This window comes from Pinus tabuliformis, chromosome 5_1 (assembly GCF_031772625.1).
Source record: "Pinus tabuliformis cultivar Carrire ecotype Pingquan chromosome 5_1, CPIR1, whole genome shotgun sequence".
NCBI lineage: Eukaryota > Viridiplantae > Streptophyta > Pinopsida > Pinales > Pinaceae > Pinus > Pinus tabuliformis.
In genome coordinates, this window is record NC_142305.1 from 170305527 (window position 1) to 170327419 (window position 21893).

At 39.4% G+C, this 21893-nt stretch overlaps 1 protein-coding gene across 1 annotated transcript; it reads right to left on the reverse strand.

The window, feature by feature from the left end:
• Nucleotides 1-1061: 1061 nt before the first annotated feature.
• LOC149163968 (LEAF RUST 10 DISEASE-RESISTANCE LOCUS RECEPTOR-LIKE PROTEIN KINASE-like 2.5) lies at nt 1062-3375 on the reverse strand. The gene is made up of 2 exons (XM_089430840.1): nt 2472-3375; nt 1062-2397 (listed from the first exon to the last, which is right to left on the reverse strand). Exons 1-2 carry the CDS (start codon nt 2653-2655, stop codon nt 1097-1099), a joined length of 1485 nt encoding a protein of 494 aa, XP_089286966.1. The 5' UTR covers nt 2656-3375; the 3' UTR covers nt 1062-1096.
• Nucleotides 3376-21893: the final 18518 nt, after the last annotated feature.

Consider the following 21893-nt stretch of genomic DNA (forward strand, 5'->3'; position numbering starts at 1 on the left):
AAATATTAGATCACTAATCTTAATAATCTCAAAAATTTTATTGTTGTATTCTTTTGTCTTTAAAAGCATATTACTTATTATTATAAAATGAAATGGTCGTTTAAAAGTGTTAAGAGTGATACTAAGAAAATAACACAATGGAATTGAATATCATGTCCAAAATGACATTGCTAATCATAAACAAAGTTAAGTCATTAGTATAGAATTTTTTTTTTATACAAAAAAAACTCATTAAAATCAAAGTTGAGCTTGAAAATTATCATTATTTCTCATATGCAATACAATATGGTAAGTAAGAGAAAATAAAACATATTTTTAAAAAAATACTATCTTAAAAAAGTCTTCCGTAAAAACAAAGGAAACCACTCTCTTTGCAAGTGTCTCTTCTAAAAAATAAGCCAAGGGTAATTTCATAATACACCAATGATGAATAATTTGAAGAATATTGAAATTATATTTGTACTAATAAATAATCTAAATCAAATGAAAAGCTTTATGATACAGAACCATGTAATAAATATGAAAAAGACCTATTTAAAATAAACACAAAAAAATTATTAAAATCACACCTAAAGTAAACCCAAATCAATCATGAAAATCTATGTGATATGAGGACAATGATATACCAAGAAGCAAAACATTTTGCCAATTCCAAAAATAGAGAGCAAGAAAGCATGAGAAGATGAAGACACAAACAAACCTTGAAATGGTGCAAGGATTAAAAAGACAATAAAACAAGCAGCATAAAGTAGTTGGCCAATAATTTTTCCGGGTAACCATGAAGCATTACTCTATGAAAACATGCCTAGTGTAAAACAAAAGTAATAAATATATACATGAAAAAAATAGGCAAAGCTGCATTTTTTACTCATTCAATTAAATATCATTGAAAAAATAAAAAATTTAGCACTATAGAAATTTAATATTATAGGGAAAACTTAACATCTTGATATCCAAATAAATATAGTAAATAGTTTTAATTGAGTTTGATAACACTAGAATAACAATACAACTACTATCACTTCGATCCATTTGAAGCTGATAACTTAAAAACCTAATTAAAGTACCTTGGATACTATGGATAACTTGCTATATATCACATTATATGGAGGTTTGAGGTTTGGGCAGCGTCAGTACTCTTGGGATTTTCCTTTTCAACCTCCAAAGAATAAGTTGTTGAAGGAGATGGGTCAGAGGGATGGTGTTGCATAGTTTTCATCGGTGGATCAACCGGTAACGGACACGGAGGAGTGCTAATCGTTGAGGAAGACGGGTCCGAGACAGAGAGTTGCATCTGTGTCATCGGTGGATCGACGGGGAATGGATACGGGGGACTGTTAATGTCTGCGCCTCCTTCGAGCATTTCGATTACTTTACTCATTGGAGGACGACGAACCGCATTGAATTGTATGCACCACAGCCCAACTAAACTTAATCTTTTTGCTATCCTCTGCTCTTCCTCTGACATGTTTCCTTTTCTCAAATTCCCAAACTGACCCTTCTCCACTTGCTTGAAAGCCCACTCTGGATAGAAAAATTTGCTTGATGTACTCTCTTTATTGTGAAAATCAATATTCTGTCTTGCACCCACCATCTCCATCACCAGCATCCCATAACTATAAACATCAGATCTATCAGTGACAACTCCATACATCCTAGACACCATCTCTGGGGCAGAGTAACCTAGAGTTCCTCTGTAACCAACAGAGATGTGGCTTTCCTCTCTATTAGTTATTTGGGCTAAGCCAAAATCTGCAACTTTTGGGCAAAAAGTGTCATCAAGGAGAACATTGTGAGGCTTTATATCGAAATGTAAGATGCGATTTCTGCACTCATCATGCAGGTATGCAATACCGCGAGCTGTACCAAGTGCAATTGAATATAGTTGTTTCCAGCTCAGCTCGTCATGATGGCCTCCGTGGATATATTTGTCAAGGGAACCATTCACCATATATTCATACACCAAAGCTTTGACTGATCCCTGGGAACAATAGCCCAAGAGGCGAACCAGGTTGACATGACAGGTCGTCCCCACTGTTGCCACTTCCGTTATAAACTGCTGTTCACTCTGTTTGGATTCATCCAAAATCTTCACAGCTATCCCACGTCCAGTGGGAAGCTCTCCTTTATAAACTGTTCCAAAACCTCCTTTACCAAGCTTTTCTGCCAAGTTGTTTGTGTAAATCATAATCTGAGCATAAGAATATCTGGTGGGCACTTGTGAGGAATAATAATTTAAAAAATTCTCAACCGAGGGAGTTCCAGAGGCGATGGGGTCCATAAACGCTCGAATACTCTGCTCCTCGGTGGCAGTCCTGGTACAACAAAATTGCCGACGGAGCACTATGCAAGAAACCACTACTATGCTGAACAGAGCACAGACTCCAACAAATAGCCCTGGAAATAATGTTGAAAAATTAAAAGACAAGCAAGAGTAACGAATGGATGTGGTTTAAAGGTAAGAAATTTACCTGCCGTCGCTCCTACAGATAGCATATAACCTACAACGTGATTTCCTGCAGGGTAAGGAAAGGGAAACAGCGGATTAAGAGAAGGAAACGTAAGAAGCATGTGGTCAATAAAACAAGTTGTGGAGATCCTCACCTTCAGAGCAATTGCTGCGGTACACACCACGATGGCAAATGCAATAATCATGTTGTCTATGTGCAGTATGATAACATGTTCCTCCAGTGGCGTTACATGAAAGACAAGAGTCGGGTATACTCCATGTAATTTGGAATCCTCTTTGACTGAATTGCTGCATATTCTTATCACGGCTAATGTTGTAGTTCTTATCCGTTGGAACGACTACAGGATACGAAGTGCAATGCCTACAGAAGGCATCCTCGGGTGTACAGAGGTCACCGGATGAACCATTATAGAAGAAGCTTTGGTCGTCCATGTCTCCCCAATCGAGCCGCGTAAGGTTTTTATCGATGTGCTGATTTCGTTGTGTACAGTTCAGAATTGTTCCCTCCATGTATCCCTGAGAAAGGCTGAAGATTGAGGCATAGCCGAAGACTGAGTCATAGCCGAAGACTGAGGAATCCCCCATGGTTTGGGCGATTTGAAGGGTTCGAGTATGGTAGGACGATTCCGTGATATCTCCAATTACTCTCAAATTGAATACAACGGCGGCGTCATAATTACTGTGCATGGAAAGATGAATGGTCTGATTGTGTAAGCACTCAGCAGGTGCATAGCCACAATTTCCGAAGGGATATCGGATGGTCGAATTTCCACAATTAGAAGGAGAGCAGTCTTTATCAGATCCATGAAGCTGGTTCTGTGGGCTGAAAACAAAATAAGGTATCAATAATGCACTTGTAAAAATGAGAAGTGGTATGACGATGCTGCGGCAGGACCTCATCTTCCCTCTCCCAAGCCAAGATAATGCGAATTTGTGCAGAGAGAATGTAAGAATGATGGGAGCAAAGACGATCTTATTAGTGTGCAGAGAGAATTGCAAAGAGCGGGGACAAAACAAAATCGATGGGGAGGCCGCTGGAGAATGCGACGGATTTTCTTGACTTGAAGTCTACGGAGGCGGCTGGAAAAGCCGATGGATGATCCCTATGAAGTCTATGAAGGGGGGACTTACCAACACGACTTGAAGGATGATTGATTTGGTTTGATTCATCTTCTCAACCTATGAAAGATGATTGATTTGGCTAGATTAGACTTCTCACTCTACCGTGTGAACTTTTCCATATGAACTGAAGGCTGATTGATTTGGTTGGATTCGTCTTCTCACTTTATTGCCTCGAGTGATTTGTCACATGAATGGGACGATTGATTTGGTTGGATTCGTCTTCTAAGTTCAGTGTATTTGGATGATTGGCTCTCTTTACGTTACAATGTTTTTGGATGATTGGTTTGATTGATTTGGTTGGATTCGTATGTCAATGTTTTTGGATGATTGGTTATCTTTACTTTTTACAATGTTTGTGGATGATTGTTTTTAATTTTTATTTTACAATGACATATTTTGTTAATAAGCTTATGTATTGGAATTGTAGGTTGAAAAACCAGTAAGAAATTTTTAAATTAATTTTGTTTTTAAATTAAATTAGGAGAAAAATTGTAATTGTATTTAAGGATAATTTATACAAGTTAACTAAGTTAATTTGATTTGGTTAACATAATTAGAGTTGAGGGTTTAACTAAAGTCATGTAGTGTGTCTCTTACTTTATTATTGAGTTGTAATTATTTAATTCAGTTAAAATGAGTTTAACTCACTTAAAATCAATTAAACTAGTTCCGAGTGAGGTGTTGCTTCATGTGCTCAACTAATTAAATGATGATTCACTCATAAATAATTCATGCATGTCAGATGTTAGAGTTACCAAGTTGAGATTGTAGTACAAGGGTAGTGTACTATGAGTTGTGTAATTATCCAAATTGTACAAATCGTGCATGCAGTCAAAGGAATGGAGGAAAATTCCTATTAAATAGGGGTCTAATTCCTCACTGAAACATATAGAGATAGTGCAGAGATAGTGCAGAGATTGCTCGGGCTTGAGCTAAGCATTGTAATTTTCTCATCTTTTTTTATTAATGCAATATACAGGTAGAAGGGTTTTTTAATTGTGGGTTTCCCTAGTAAATTATTGTGTAATGTTTCTTTACAAGAGGAAATCACATTATAATACATTTGTCGACGCGTTTCGAACTAATCGTGAGGACAAGTTGAAGAACCAAAATACATTTGTCGACGCGTTTCGAACTAATCGTGAGGACAAGTTGAAGAACCAGATCATGGTTGCATGTTAAATAGGGAGAGAAAATCATCCAACAGCTATATTTGACGGCTATATTGGACAAGGCAACTAGACTGGACCAATGGCTATATTTGACTAGGAAACAACCATATTTCACTGGCCAACTAGACAAGACCAAGGGATCGTTACACGGAAAAAATAATCAGTTAATTAATTTGTAACTTAGTTTTGTTATGTTTATTACCATATTTGAAAAAAGGTAATGTTTATATTTAATTATCAAGCCTATGAATCAATTAGCTATTAATAAGCCTTTTTTTCTCCTAATTAAAATTAAATGAATAAATAGTTAGTTAATCAATATGTAAATTTGTTATATTTACTACCATAAAAAGTAATTGTTTGTATTAACTACCATGATCAATAACCTATTAATAGATCTATTTACTATTAATAAAACTATCTACATAAATAAAAGCTTAAATCATTAATATTATATGAAATAATAATGATATTTTTTTTAATAAAAGTTAATTAAATCAAAACAACTATGAAATTAAATTAAAATAATTGAAGAACTAATGAGAAAGAATATAGCATTTTTTCTAAATTTTTAGTTAATTCATTATTAATTAATTATATTCAAAGGGTCGGTAAGATTAATACATCTTTGAAATTCCTTCATCAATGTTCAGGTACATAAAATTTTTATTTCATTTATTTATACAATAATGTTAATTAAAAGGATTATTATTACTTATTCAAACCAAGTTCTTATTATTAATCTAGAGGGAGTGAAAGAGAACTACAAAAATAAAATACTAAAAATTCATAAAAAAAACAAAGAGAAAAAAGGAAAACAAACGATCTGAAAGACGAGTGGGAAAAAAAGGAAGACCTCACAGAAAAGAACAACACACGGGGTGGGGGCAAGGGGGGGAAGGTGGCTAGGAAGAAATAGAAGGGATCCAAGAACTATTAATTTTTCAGTCGTCATCTCTATTGAGATTGCTTGGCCTTTTTTCAATTTCTATGGCTTCCCTAAATTTCCAGTGATAGAAACGTGTAACCTTGGCAATGACACAGGCCTCCTCAATACATACATGATGCTTAGTCTTCTCCTGGTGTTCTGCAGGGTGGAAGACCGGGTCCTCCCATGTTTTATGTCGGCTGAGTGCTTATTAATCCTCTGATTAATAGAATGACGATTCTAACCAATATAGGGGGTCCAGGAACATGGAATCACATATACACCTTTCATGTCCTTGGGGTCAACTTGGTCTTTTACTGATCTAAGGGAGATACGGATGGTGTTAAGGGGTCTAAAGGTTGAGGGAACATTATGCTTCCTAAGAATTCTTGCAAACTTATCGGTGGTTGTTAGGTACCTGTACTACTAGTGTAACCCCTTATTGTTATTAGTACAACCCCCTTATTATATTGTTGTTCCCATGTAGTCCCCATATTGTTATTATTGTGCCCCATAGAAGCCCACTATTGTTATTATTGTGCCCTTACATTATTATTGTTATGTCGGCTTTGATTATATTATGACCCCTTTGACTCCTATATATATAGAAAGGAGGTCTTGTCATTTGTGTCATCCAAGAATTGTTCATTTGTGTAATGTAAAGGAGGTTTCCCCCTCGAAGAGGCTTATTTCTAAGTCGTTCATATATCTTTTCTATCTTTCTATGAGTTGATTTCATAACATTTGGTATTGGAGCTTTGGATTCTAGGGTTTCACTGCTCCAAACAGGTCATCATAGAATTTTTGCTATAACTTTTTTCTGAGACGTTTCAAAAGGGAAAAAAAAAACCCATTTGAGACAAAATCATGATGAACCTCGTGTTAGAATTTCATATCTTGTCTTGCTACATTTTCGGAGATATGATCTGAGGAAGTTAGGGTTTTTGCAAGCTCCAAAATTTCATCTAAAACATGCCATTATGGAATGTTCGCTATAACGCTTTCTCTGCGAATTTTCATAAGCTAACAAAAACACCCATTTGAGAAGAAGTTGGCATGAATCTCAACTCTGAATTTCAGATTCTGTCTTGCTATATTTTTGGAGATATAATTTGAGGAAGTTAGAGTTGTTGCAGACCCCTGAATTACATTTCAAATAGGTCACCTTGGGAAAATCATTATAATGTTCTCTCTGAGCATCAAATTGAAATTTCTTAATAAGTTGCAGAAAGAGGACAGAATGTATTTTGTTTGGGTATAATTTTCAAAATCTAAGGTGGAAAAAGTGACACATGGCACGTCGTCTAATTTCACCGTACGAAACTAGTCTATAATTAGGTCATCGCGGGAGATTAGGAATAGATCTTTCTTCAGGAATCCAAATGGGATTAGACTTGCGTAGTTAGAAAGAGGACTCAGAGGGTTATTACAAATCAAACTTTTAGAACTTAAAGATTTGAAAGTAGAGAGTTATAGTTGTTTCAAGATCAAGCTCCTAAAATCAAGGAAAAGCAGGTTGAGGAAGTTTGATGGCAAGGATCCGGTAAATTGGATACTACAGATGGAGAAGTATTTTGATCTACATGGTGTACCACTATTACAAACGGTACGTATTGCATCTAATTATCTAGAACCAAATCAATTTTTATGGTATAAAGGGCTTTTTTCTCGTAAACCACTTGTCACACGGTCAATTTTCACGGAGGAAATGATAGCACATTATGAGGATAGAAAGAGAAACACCTTCTTTACCCAATTGATAAATCTCAAACAAAAGGGGTCAATGGTAGAGCACATTGAGGACTTCCAAAAATTGAATATAGGGGTAAATGATATTACAATTATGAGAGAAAATACACTACAGGTCATAAGTGTGCTGAGAAAAAATTATTTTACATAGATTATGAAGAGGAGGAAGAAAAGGATCAAGAAACATCAAAAGAAGAGGATATACACTAGGAACCCACCCCAGAGAAAGAAGAAATGAATCCGGCCATATATTGTAAAGCATTGGAAAGATTTACCACTCCTCAAACTCTCAAGATAGAAGGACATGTCAAGAAGAAAAAGGTTCAAGAAGTGAAATATCACATCAAGAAAGAAGAAATGAATATAACCATATCTTGTAATGATTGGCCGAAATTACCTCTCCTCAAACTATCAATACAGAAGTAAATATCAAGAAGAAAAATGTTCAAGAATTGAAAGATCACATCAAGCATCAAGAAATGAATCCGACCATATCTTGTAATGCATTGGAAGAAATTACCACTCCTCAAACTATCAAGATAGAAGGACACATCATGAAAAAAAAGGTAATAGTGTTGATTGATTCGGGCAGTACCCATAATTTTATTCATTGTAAGATAGCTAAGGAATTGAATTGCTTCATATATCTAGCACCGGAGTGTCAAATGATGGTTTCAAGTGGAGGAACAATAAATTGCTCTGGAAAGTGCCATAATATGAAGCTATCCATGGGAGAAATGTATTGAATAGCCCAATGCCTTCCATTCCAATGGGTGGTGCTGGTGTTTACTAGGAGTCCAATGGCTACAATCTTTGGGTACGATAGCTTTTAATTTTCAAGAACTTTTCTTGAAATTTTTTTGGGAAGGAAAGGAAGTTGAATTGAGGGGTATCGAAGGGAAACCTGGAAAGATAATCAACTCTAAAAACATGACAAAGCTTCTAAATAAATAACAACAGGGCATAATTGCACAATTATGTTCAATAGAGGATCCCACATCGAAATCATGTATTTATCCAGATCTCCAAAATGTTTTGGACAATCATTCCAAGGTATTTGAGATTGCCAAAGGCCTCCCACCTATTCATGATCATAATCATGCTATTCATTTGATTCCAGGAAGTGTTGCTCCAAACATCAGGCCTTACAGATATCCATATGCCCAAAGGAGTGGGAACTCATTCAAAAGTTGCAGAAGATCCTAGTTCAAACAGTATTGCGAGAACGTGACAATGAAGGAAAAATCATATTAGAACTTGAAGTAGTCAAAGAATCGGGAAATTGAAAACCACAAAATAGATCAGTTTCCGAGTATCTCATCAAGTGGAAGAACTTACCCATTGATGATTCCACATGGGAGGAAAATAATTTATACAAAAGCATCAAGAACTATTCAAGCGTTGAGGACAACACTTTTTGAAAGAGAGGGGCATGTTAGGTCCCTATACTACTAGTGTAATCCCTTATTGTTATTTGTACAACCCCCTTATTATATTGTTGTGCCCATGTAGTCCCCATATTGTTATTATTGTGCCCTTACATTATTATTGTTATGTCGACTCTGATTATATTATGACACCTTAGACTCATATATATAGAAAGGAGGTCTTGTCATTTGTATCATCCAAGAATTGTTTGTTTGTGTAATGTAAAGGAGGTTGCCCCCTCAAAGAGGCTTATTTCTAAAGGCGCTCATCTATCTTTTCTATCTTTTTGTGAGCTGATTTCATAACAGTGGTCCCCTAGATGAAAGGGAGATGAACCTGTGAGACTTGATCTTTAGGGTCTTTCTTGACTAATGAATTCTTGTTCGCTATAAGGAAATCCTTCTGATCAAGGTGCCTACTATAACCATTATTAACCAAAACATTAAGGAGATGAGCCTTCTCTTTATCGAGGATTTTTTATCAAATATTCTTAGTGCACAAGCAGCTAGTGTGTTGAGTATGGACAGCTTTTGAGAAGGGAAATGATGGGAGTTGGCATGAAGATACTGCCCGGTATGAATTTTCTTTCGAAACACTTGGTGGGAGAAAGAACCGTCATCATTCTTCGAAATGAGAACATTGAGGAAAGGAAGGCACCCATCAACTTCCTGCTCCATAGTGAACTTTATGGAGGAGGATTGATTGTTAAGATGATTGAAGAAAAGATCCAACTCTTCTTGGCCATGAGACCAGATGACACCAGTATCATCCACAAATCTCTTCCAAAGCTTGGGCAGAAGATGGGCTAAATCCAAAGCCTTGGATTCAAAATCTTCCATAAAACTATTAGCAACAACCAGGGACAGGGGGGAGCCCATGGCAACACCATAGGTCTATTCATAGAACACACCTTTGAAGCTGAAAAAAATGGAAGTGAGACAGATCTCAACTAATCGAGCGGTATTAGGGTCCGTGAGGCAGTTGATGACCTAAATGGCGTCCTTTATAAGAATGAAAGTGTAGAGGGAGACCACATCAAAACTCACAAGAATGTCCCCAGGGTCAAGCTTTATGCACTTAAGCTCTTCGAAAACTGACGCAAAGTCTTTGACGAAAGACTCTGTGAGGCCAACCAGGGGTCTAAGCTTCAAGGGAAGGTATTTTGTAATAAGGTATGTAGGACCACCAATGGTATTGACAGTGGGCCTAAGGGGAGCCCCCTATTTATGAATTTTTGGAAGCCCATAAATCCTTGGAGTAATGGGGTTACTCTCAATGAGTTTATGGCAAAAGGAACCCATAGAGCTACTAGACTTGATAGCAAGAGCCACTGCTTTTGAGATCTTTTTTAGGGGATTCTTGGGAAGCTTTTTATAGCTCCACTATTAAAAAGATGATCCAACATCTTATGGTGATAATCCTCTTTGTTGGCTTTTAGAACCATGATATATTTATTACGGTTTAAGGATTTGAGGGCATCAAATTCATCATTGCTGATGTTGCTACTAGGGGGCTTTACCTTCATGAGGATGACAACACAATCTTTCCTTATAGTGTCCTCAATATTATCGGGTACGTACTTAATCCCAAACTCAATGTCACAAATAATGTCTTCTACTGGGATCTTTTTAGGGGATAGGGCAAAATTTAAACCTTTACCTAGAAGACTAAAGACAAAAGGGGGAAAGGAGAACCTAGAAAGATTGACAACCTTATTATTACGAGAAGGAGGGAGAAGATTATTATTATTATTATTATTATTATTATTTGTTGAATCACAATCATAATTAATTATCCTATCATTATCATTGTTGTTGTTATTATTATTATTATTATCAATATTATATTTCCTACTAGTAATGCTATTAATATTATTTAAATCACAATCATAACTATTTTTTAATAATCATATCATAATTATTATTATTATTATTACTATGATTATTATTATTATTATTATTACTATAGTTATTATTGTAATTATCAATATTGACAACAATTTTTTTATTATTATTATTACATAAAACAATTTCATTGTCATTATGTTCACCTACATTCACCTTGTTGATATTACTATGCTTAATATTATTATAATTAATATAACCATCACATTCTTTGTAATTGAAACCGATTGCGTTCGACATGTCCTTATATATATTATTATTAAGACTATTAAAAGAAATATTAATGAGACAACCAGAACTTGGACCAGGTTTCAATGAGGTTGGCTTATCAGGAAGAATGTTCGAGGAGACGACGACTGGGTTAATGGACTAAGTGAGAGGGATGAGGACAAGTGTACCAGAAGGGACGAGTTCAAGACTTGGTGACTGTGAATGTTTTAAGGTAGATTTTGACTGTAGCGGCGGGACAGAACACGATAATTCTTCTCGGCGAGAACTAGGCCCGTTAATCACCATGATAGGAGAACGCCCGTCCAAAGGGGGAAGAAAGGGCTACATCGAGATCTCAGGGGAGTTGGACAACGGTTATGAGATAGAGTCGTCAGTGGAAGGAAAATCAAGATGGTAGGAAGGAAGGCTAGCCACCGAATTGACGGGGACCAGATGGAAAACATCAGGGGAGCCGACCTCTTCATAGAATTATGAAGACAAAGCAGGAATTGCAGGAGGACAGTCCACACTAGAAATATTGTAAACCTAGGACTAAAGGGTAGATTGCTGACTAGCCGAAAGCCGGCTATGGGAGTTTTTATCCATGGATGCGAAAGGGCCACAGATAGCAGAAGACCTTTGGGCCATCTTCTGAAACTTTGAAGCCTGTTTATACCTCCAGAGATCTTCCATATGTAGGGATTTAAGAGCTTAACACTCGTTGTTTTGAAAGGCAACAACAAATGTATTATAATGTGATTTCCGCCAAAAACTCTTCTAAAAAAACTTGACATGGATCACAAAAGTCTAAATATTATGTAATGTGTTGATGGAATTATTTCTCTTGTATGCTTCATGATTTCTTGATTGATTAAATTTGTTTCCACTGATGAGTAGAGTAGATTCAAGTCTTTTGTTTTAGAAAATTACATTAACAGTTTTGAATGTACAAGGAATTTCTACATGATATCAGAGCAGGAATCACAATAGGAGAGAAGAATTTGAAGTTGTCTTCGTAAGTGAATTTAATTTGCAAGATCATTCTTTAGAAATAGTGGGGTGTCTTTTTATTGATTGAGACTCGAGTATGCCCTTGAGGGTAGCTCGAATTATATTTCTTAGAAGGACAGGATGGAGGCAACGTTGGAAGATAATGGGTTGAAACGATTTGTAGATAATGATATTCTAGAGCCTCCAAGATCTAATGCTCAAGATCTAGTAGAATGGAAGAAGTGTGTAGAAAAGGTGATGTTATCACTCCAATATTTCTCTAGAGTTTCTAAGAAAGAAATGATTAGAGGTAACCACAAACCCACTTTGGAGATTAAGATCTAGCGTTCCTAATTCTCAAAGAGGGCTCTCTCTTTATGATTTAACTTTGTTTTAGTTGTTTGATTTTAGGCTAGTTATGGTTGTACTTAGGTTTTTATTTGGGTTGGGTGGTGAGATCACTAACTTAGACAGGTAGAGGGATGTCTTTTACCATTGGGTTATGGGGTCTGTTACACAGTAATTTGTCACTGTCTTCATTCCACTCTTCCTACTGTGTCATGTGTCCAAGTCGTACATGCTCATGTTAGACAAATGCTCTCTGATGTTGCCAAATGACCCACTTTTCCAAAGGTTTCTACCTCATCGCATCTGTTGACCAAATAAACGTGCTGAAGGGCGCTCCAAAATAGTCCAGAAGCACTGCCATCACTGAAGTACACCTGATTCCCGCGATGGTCTGATTTTATGTGCCAGCGCAACTGTCGCTTGTAATCTTCCACGATGACCTGACTAGCTATGTTATTCAATAGCGATGTCAGTGCAAAAGTATAGTTGTGTGCCCCCGATGATCTAGATTAGGCAAATTTGTTCCAACATTTGGCCTTCCAAATGACTCCAGACCTAGTTGTTGGCCTAGTTCATGTCGCCCTCCTTTCTCTGGTGTGGCTTTTCCGTCATTTGTGCTACCTTCCTTGGAGATAAGCTCACTCTCCCACCTTTCATGGAGACTCCTTCTCCTACTTAAACTCCCACCATTGCTATGTGCTTCTAGTTTTGGAGTTCTTAGTCTTTGGAGTGGTTGCCGATCATGCTGTTAGTGTTTGTGAGTTTGATAGATAGCTGGTGTGAGTGTAACAAGTGTGGGATTGTTGATAGCTTGAGGAACGTTGTGAAGTGCCTTTGATCTTGTGTAAAAATTGTGAGTGAGAGAGATTTGTGTATTGGGAGATCCATCTTTAAAGAGTGAATGCTTGAGGAACATGCTGGCTGGACCCTTTTGAGAAGGCTTGTGACGTCAATACTTTGGTTGTAAGCTTACTCTTATTTCATAATTAATACAACCAATGATGTTTTCGTATGTCTTGTATGTAATGTACTTGATAGCTCATGACTTCTTGACTTTGTGAGTAAATAGATCATTGTTGTTTTAGTTACATGCTTTGTTGTATTTCCTTTGCATTGTTTCAGGTTGATTACTCATTAGGAGAAGGAAGCAGAAGCTGGAGCAGCGCAACGAAACTCCATCGACCACCATTGAGGTAGGCCTCCAACTATGACTGTTTAAGGAAAGCTATTGTTGATTTGTCATTGTTTGTGACTAGACCCACTCTAGGGCTAGAGGGGTTGTCTTTGTCCGCAGAGGGAATGCTTTCCTGCATCACAAATTGGCGACTCCACTGTGGATCAAACCCAAAATCTCTGGTTTCCCAGAGGAAGTCCTTGCTATCAGCCATCGGTGGCATAAACTCGGCTGACTGGGATCTGATTACTTTTGAGCTGGAAAGCCATATACCAAGACTGCCTCACCAAATTGCCTTCCTCATTCAGGTCATCATCAATTCCAAAACGATTCATTGTATAGTCATTGATGAAGGTGCTTCAACTTGCATCATGTCTGTTTCCTATTGGAAGGCTATCGGTTCTCTGACTCTGAGCCAGTCTCCTACGACCTTGGAAGCCTTTGATGGGAGAGAGTCTCACCCTTATGGTATACTCCAACGTTTTCCCATTACTTTGGAAGGGAAGACGGTCGAAGTGGAAGTTGAAGTTGTTGATACTAATCTTACCTACAACCTCCTTTTGGGGCGCAGCTGAACATACGCCATGCGAGCCATGGCTTCATCTCTTTTTCTTGTTATTCATTTCCCTCATCAGGGGAAGATCATCACAGTAGACCGGCTGTCCTTCTTCGCTTCCTCTTATAAAGGCAACGTGCCTTTTGTGGAGCATACCTCCATCCCATATGAGAGTGTGGGCACTGGAATTTTTAAAGATCCTGCCCTGATGGGCGTTTTTTCACTCCCACCTCCTAACGTCGCTCCTATCAATATGATTTCCATTCTCTCTGATCCGTGGATTCTTCCCCCCGCTGATCAGGTAGACTCTTGGGGCTATGAGATGCCATTGAGTTTCACCGAGATCAACTACGTCGCAATTGTTTCTATGTCGGCTCCACCTTCTGAACCTGCTCCTTCGAGCAGAGCTCCTCACTCATACGCTCATTCCCCTTGGCTTGGAGATTACACTTCTTCAGATCCTTTAAAGGAAATATTTCCTTCTGATGAAGCCATTATCAAGACCATGTCTCTCGAGGAACCCCCTTGGTATGACCATCACCATCATTCCTCGTTTCTCCCTGCCCACCGGGAAATGCTTACCTGTCTCGAGCAGTTTGCTCCTTGTCCCCCATCCCAACCCCTTCAGACACCCATTCAAGTTTATCAAGTGTCTTCTGAAGGAAATATGGGAAACATCACACAAACCCAACCCGTCGACATCTCTGTGAAACCAGGGATTGTTGAGCATATCCATGTCGGAGTATCTTATACTCCGAAGGAAATTCAGCTCTATACTAATCTTTTTTGTGAATTTCATGATGTCTTTGCTTGGTCCTACGAAGAAATGCCTAGCATTGATCCTAGTATCGTGGTGCATGAGATACCTACGTATCTGGGTGATAAGCTTGTTCGCCAACGTCTATGCCCCATGCACCCCCGAAAGGTTGTGCCCATTAAAGTGGAAGTTGAAAAGATTCTTAAGGTTGGTTTTATTTACCCCATCCCACTCACAAATTGGGTCTCCAATATCGTCCCTGTGACTAAAAAACAAGGTACTATTCCAGTCTGTGTTGATTATCGTGATATTAGCCGGGCCTATCCCAAGGATAACTTCCCCACACCCTTCATTGATCAGCTCATTGATGAGTGTGCTGGGAGCGAAATGTATTCATTTATGGACGATTTTTCTGGGTATAACCAGATCAATATTTCACTCACAGATCAGCACAAGACTGCCTTTATCTGTTCGTGGGACACTTTCGCCTACAAAAAGCTCCCTTTCGGTTTGAAGAACACCAGTGCTACCTTCCAATGTGCAATGTCTTATGCATTCCATGACATTCGACACATTGTACAACTGTACTTGGATGATCGACCAACTCATTCAACCAAATGTCAGGACCATCCCGCTCATCTTCGCGAAATCTTTCTCCACTATCGACACTACCACATCAGGCTTAATCCTCATAAGTGTGTATTCTGCGTTGAGTTAGGCAGACTGCTCAGGTTTATCGTCTCCCGAGAGGGCATCCGTTTGGATCCCCTTAAAGTCCAGGCTATTCTAAATCTTCTTCCCCCTGCTTCTTTGCAGCAATTACAGAGCAGGGCAAAGCAAATTTTTTAAGACAATTCATTCCGAACTATGCCGAAGTGGTTAAAGGTTTCACGCGGTTATTAAAGCGAGATGCCCTGTTTCATTGGGATGTCGCTGCTTAAGAGTGCTTCGAGTGTCTCAAGGGTCTCCTTGTTCCCGCTCCATTGTTGCATCCTCTGAATTATCATCCTGACTACACTCTATATTTGGCCACTGCCAATACCACTATTGGCATGGTTCTCGTTCAAGATGACGATGATGACACTGAGCATGTCATATATTATCTCAGCCGCAATCTTCTAGATATGGAAACTCGATACGCTTACATCGAGAAGTTCGCATTGGCCGTCGTTTGTGCCATCCAACATTTCTGCCATTACATCTTGTTGCATACTACGACCGTGGTTTCTAATTGCAACCTGATGACGGACATTCTGTCACGTCAGCTGCTAGGGGGCAAGTACTCAAAGTGGATCATTATCCTCCAAGAGTTCGACTTGGAATTCACCACCGCCAAGTATAAGAAATCCCTTGTCTTTGCTGAGTTACTTTGCTCTTTTCCATCTCCTACTACACCCTCTTGGTCAGAGGACCATATCCCGGATGAAACTCTATTCCTAATTAGCACCCTCAATCCCTGGTATGGGATATCATTGTATATCTGCAAACATCCTCTTTTCGTCCCGATGTGTCTAAGGACGCTCGACGACAGATTCTTCATCAATCTCAGCCCTATCGTATTATTGGGGACACCATGTACTGTCTCGGCACCGACTCTGTTCTACGCTGATGCCTAACATTCGAGGAGGCTGAGCGAGTTTTGAATGACTGCCATTTTGGTGCCTGTGGTGTTCACATGTCCGGATATGCTACTACTCAAAAGATCCTCTGCGCTGGTTATTTTTGGCCCTCCATCTTTAAGGATTACATTTTTGCCATCCACTCCTGTCACGAGTGCCAAATATACCAGCGGAAGATGTGTGCACCTCCCACTCCATTGCACCATTTTGTTACCGTTGGCCCTTTTGCAAAATGGGGCATTGGTTATACGACCTGTAACCCTCACTCGGTCGGGGGGCATGGGTATATCATCATTGCCATCGATTACTTCACAAAATGGGCCGGGGTGATGCCCACATTATCTGAAGACGGTCACAAAGTGGTGCAATTTTTGTTTAATCATGTTATTTCACGGTTTAGAGTCCCTCAAGATATTGTCATTGATCACGGGAAGCATTTCCGTAATCACATGATGACTGAGCTAACGACCCAGCTAGGCTTGTGGCATGATAGTTCGACTCCATACTATCCTGAGGCCAATGGCCAAGTAGAAGCCGTCAACAAGGTTCTAGTTATGATGCTTCAACGTACCGTTGGCATGCACAAGTCTAACTGGCACTTGATGTTGTTCTCTGCCTTGTGGGCCTACCGAACTTCTGCGAAGGATGCCATTGGTTTCACTCCATTTCTATTAGTTTACAGACTGGAGGCTACCCTTCCAATCGAATGCAAGATCCCTTCTTTGAAATTGGCCGTCGAATTACTCCCCAACACTACTCTGGTAGAAGAATGCCTTCTTTACCTAGAATGGCTAGACGAGACCCATCGGCTAGCCTCTCTAGCTATTGAAGCACAGAAGAAGAGAGTGAAAACTTACTTCGATCATATTTTCCATCCTCGTTCTTTTGTTGAGGGAGATTTAGTCCTGCTCTACGATCAAGCGAATGATAAGATGGGGGCAGGCAAACTCGAGCCTATGTGGCATGGGCCTTATATTGTAAAGAGAGTTTTGCAGAAAGGGGCCTACGAGCTAATTGATTATGAAGGGAATCCTCTCGATAAGACCCGAAATGGGATTTACTTGAAAAAGTACTATGCATGAATTCCATGCAATTTGGTTTGTACATACGTGTGTTTTAGCAGGTGTGTTGTGTGTGTGTTTTCATGTTTTTGGCTTGGTGTGAAGACATGATTTCCGCTTATTGTGTCTTTTGCTTTTTGTGGAGATGTCTGGTGCACCTTACATTGGTTTCGCCGATGGTGCTTGCCGCAGTACCCACAGCTTGTCCTTTGTGGCGTGGGCGATCTACGATCCTCACGGTGAGTTGATAGACCTTCAAGGTGTTTGTTTCGGTTGCACCACAAACAATGTCGCTGAATATAGTGCTGTGATTGAGTTATTGGCTGAGGCGATTAATCTCGGTATCCGTACATTGGTTGTGAACCTAGACTCTCAGCTTGTCGTCCACCAGCTCAATGGGCGATATTCCGTCAGAGACCATAAAATTTTGATTTCATTACATATCAACATATTCCACGATGACTAAACACGTTAATTGATTCATTGGCTAATCATGTATTAGACAGACATTTGCGTAACATGTAATCAAAACAGCATACAAGAAGCATGAAAAACACAATAATGGACCAAAGGAATATGTGTGTATATATATATATATATATATATATATATATATATATATATATATATATCTATATCTATATCTATATCTATATCTATATCTATATCTATAGCTATATATATATATATATATATATATATATATATATATATATATATATATATATATATATATATATATATATATATATATATATATATCATGTGGCGCACTGAGGCGCTCAAAAATAAGTGTACATGTCCGAATAGAGTCTGTGTTCTCCGTACTTCTGAGACACATGTCTCTCAAAAATCACCAGCAGGAAATAAAAACCTAGGTGTCTACTGCGGTGGGTTGTGCTCCCTATAGTACACCGCCGCTCCTGTCACCTACCTCAACAAGTGGTGCATCCTAGGTTCCACTCCTACTGTGTGGATCTGGGATGCTCTGGGGACCTCCTCGATCCCCATGTAATCTGGAATCCCTGATAATAGGCCCTCAAGGTTCTGAATCACTGTCTCCATCGTATCATCAACTGGACGAGCCAGGGCTAGTGCTGCAATGCCCTACGCATCCCTCGTGCCTCTGGAGCCAACCCAACGGGTCTCATTGGTCCTACATCTGCATACCATAACGTTCATCATTAGGACATATACATGAAAAAATAAAAAAACATCATAAAAATAAAAATGAAAAAAATATGATCAAATGTCTTACCACTGTCATCCCACTGCTCTCCAGCGAGCAGCTACATGTCAGGATCTTCGCGGGAGTCCATGCCAACATATGGCCAATCCTCCACGAAGATCGTCTAGCACTCCAACCACTCTCGGAACAATGTCCCCCACGCTACTAGTTGTCTGCCACCTCCTCGTGGCATGATGTGAGCCCATCGTGTGGCCCGTGTCTCACGTGGTCTGGGTAAATCCAAATCCATGTCCTGTAACTGCAGTGTCAGCACCTGCTCCAGCATGAGCAGGACTAATATGGATCAATAACCAAATTGCTTTGTCTCTCCTCGACGGCAGTTGGTGAGTTGCCTCTTCATGTTCGTCATCACCGTCTTTGCCCAGTTAAACATGGTGGGATTGAGACACTCGAGAGCCAGCCGGAGGTGGGTCTTCAAAGCCTCATGTTGGGCTTGGGAGCCCGCTACCTATGTCACCATGAAAAGCATAGCATGAAGGACTGCATCGTCCACTGTTGGGATTGCCACCTTCCCACTCCTTGTCTTGCATGCCCGTGGGCACACTTGAGCCATCAGCATCTCTAAGGAATCACCCCCGGGTCGCTGCCCCTCCAGAATGGGCCTCTCACCTCGACGGGACAGGCCGGTCAAAAAATATATGTTTGTAGCGTCAAAATTGATATCCTGGCCATAGATGATAAATTTCCCATCTGTAGGATTCCAGGCCCTAATCAGTGGCTCCAACAAATCAGGTTGTGACCGTGAGTGTGGAGTTAGGAAGAATTTGAGCAATCTGCATGCCTGTAATGCGTTTTGGCACCCCACATCGGCAAAAGCCTCTATATCATTGTTATCATGTGTGCGTTCTTGCCAGACGAATGCGATTATAGCCTGCAGGACAACAAAAGTTGGATTAGCACTTCATTTGGAAAATTCAACGCGAAATTTGCATAAAAAAATATGTTTGTGTCGCCATCACGTCTGTTTTTTAAACAGACACGATGGCGCGAGGTCGCTAGTTCAAATTTTTCATGGTCATCGTAGAAGTACACCACTTTCTCGCGATGATCGAAGCACGCCATGTGTAAATTTTTTCGGTCATCGCGGACCTGATAGGGTATACCCGCGATGACCGAGCAGCGGAGCCCGGTTTGAAAATCCACCTAAACTAACACATGGAATGTTCAAAATGCACGAAAAGGATATTAAATTGAAGTGCAGGGCAACGTGTGTCTACCTGGAACAAGTTTCGAGATGAATGATGCACGAACGGGGCCGAAGTCAGCGCGCCAACTTTAGTGCTCCAAGTTGCTCCACGATGAATTGAACATTACTATGGTAAAAATGAATGAGTTAATCCCTTTTTATAGTCATTTTTACAAATTTAAAAATTATATTTTATAAATGTGGGTTTTTCTCATTGTTTGGCCTCATGGATAGTCAAAATATGCTTTGTACCTATGTTGTTATGAATATTGTTCATTTTATCTTGAATGGATTTACGTGTGACATGATTTTGCGTAGAGCTTCAGGTAGTGGAATTATGCCAGCTTCGTGAACACTTGATCCCGCAAAGTTGTCTTTAAGCTCTTTTCCGACTTGAAAAATTAAAAGATAGCCGAGTTTTCCTCTTGTCTCGTTAAAAGAAATGAGAGATGGTCGCGTTTAAGCTCTTTTGCGACTGTTTAAACATGAAAAGATTGCCCGACATTTGTCATTTCAAGCTCGTTATCGGTTACGAAACGACGTGCTTCCGACCGCTTTTCTACTTTTTCAGGTAGAAGTCACTAGTTACGAAAAATACTCGATCGTAATGGTCAGGAGGTTCTTTCGAGTATCATTTTATACTTTTTCGGGCTGGGGAGACAAAAATCTACGAAAAAGGACCCCCCTGGAGTTTTCTTTTCTGTGTCTTTTTCAAACTCTCTAAACATGAAAAAGACTCTGAGTTTCACATATGTTGGACTCATTAAACCATGACGACATTGGACTCGTCACCATGATGAGACTCAAGATTCTCCTTCCTAGGGCTCGTTAAACTATTACTAGGTTGGACTCAACAGCAGGTTTATCATTGATTGTCTATGGAAACTAGTCACTCTTGAACATCGAGACTTTTGCTTCTTATCGGGTTGGGACATCCATATATCGTCATTTGGCCTTCCGCGGGTTTGGTTTGTCATTTAGCCTCATTCCATCTGATTCATGCCATCTCCATTGTGCCTCTGATCCCTTGGTATCTGAATGTTGCCACCCTCCAGAGTCATGTCGTTGACATGTTCAAGAGTATAATCCTTCTGTAGTTTACACCCTCTCCTTCTCCTCTAATACTTTGTTTCGCCATCTGCCTCTTGTTCCTTATCTTGTGTCATTGATGAGGGAAAAATTATGGCCCTCCTGCGACGGGTCATCTCCTGTCGACATCAGCTCATTATCCAGGAGATTGATCTAGAAATCCCCTTTGGTACCTTAGAGCTTGCATGCCTCAATGGCAAGTTCTTCGCACCTGACGGTTGACTTTCATCATTAGTCATCGATTGGGTGATTCCACGAGTGTTCGACTTCAGCTCCTTCTTCACACTTTGTGAATTGTGCTAGAAAGTACCTTGAGAGCCATTGGCATTATTGGTGGTTTCTCTCGCGCTTGTTAACAGTTTTCATCATTGACCAGTAATCAAGTGATGTTCTATCATGCTCGACCTTAACACGTCTATTCGCATGTTAGAATTTGTACTATGATCGGATGGGTTCAAGACCCCGAACTCAGATTACACATGTTTGGGCTGCGTGGATTGGTTTTATGATTACATGACTCATTGATGGATGGCTGCGACCATACCTTTATCATCATCATGGTCTCATTAGCTGGATGGTTGCATCCATACCATAGACCTATTTCGTATGTCTTTTGGATGGCTACGCCCATGCCTAGACTACATGTACTTCATTATTAGAGATATCAGTTGTACTTGCATGCAGGTTCTTCCAGATGGTGTTCCAGTTCAGTCAGTTTCGTAAAGCATTTCACCCCTCCCTCTCTCTCGGGCTTCATACTTTAGGGGGCATCTGCTACACAGTAATTTGTCACTGTCTTCATTCCAGTCTTCCTACTATGTCATGTGTCCAAGTCGTACGTGCTCATGTTAGACAAATGCTCTCTGATGTTGCCAAATGAC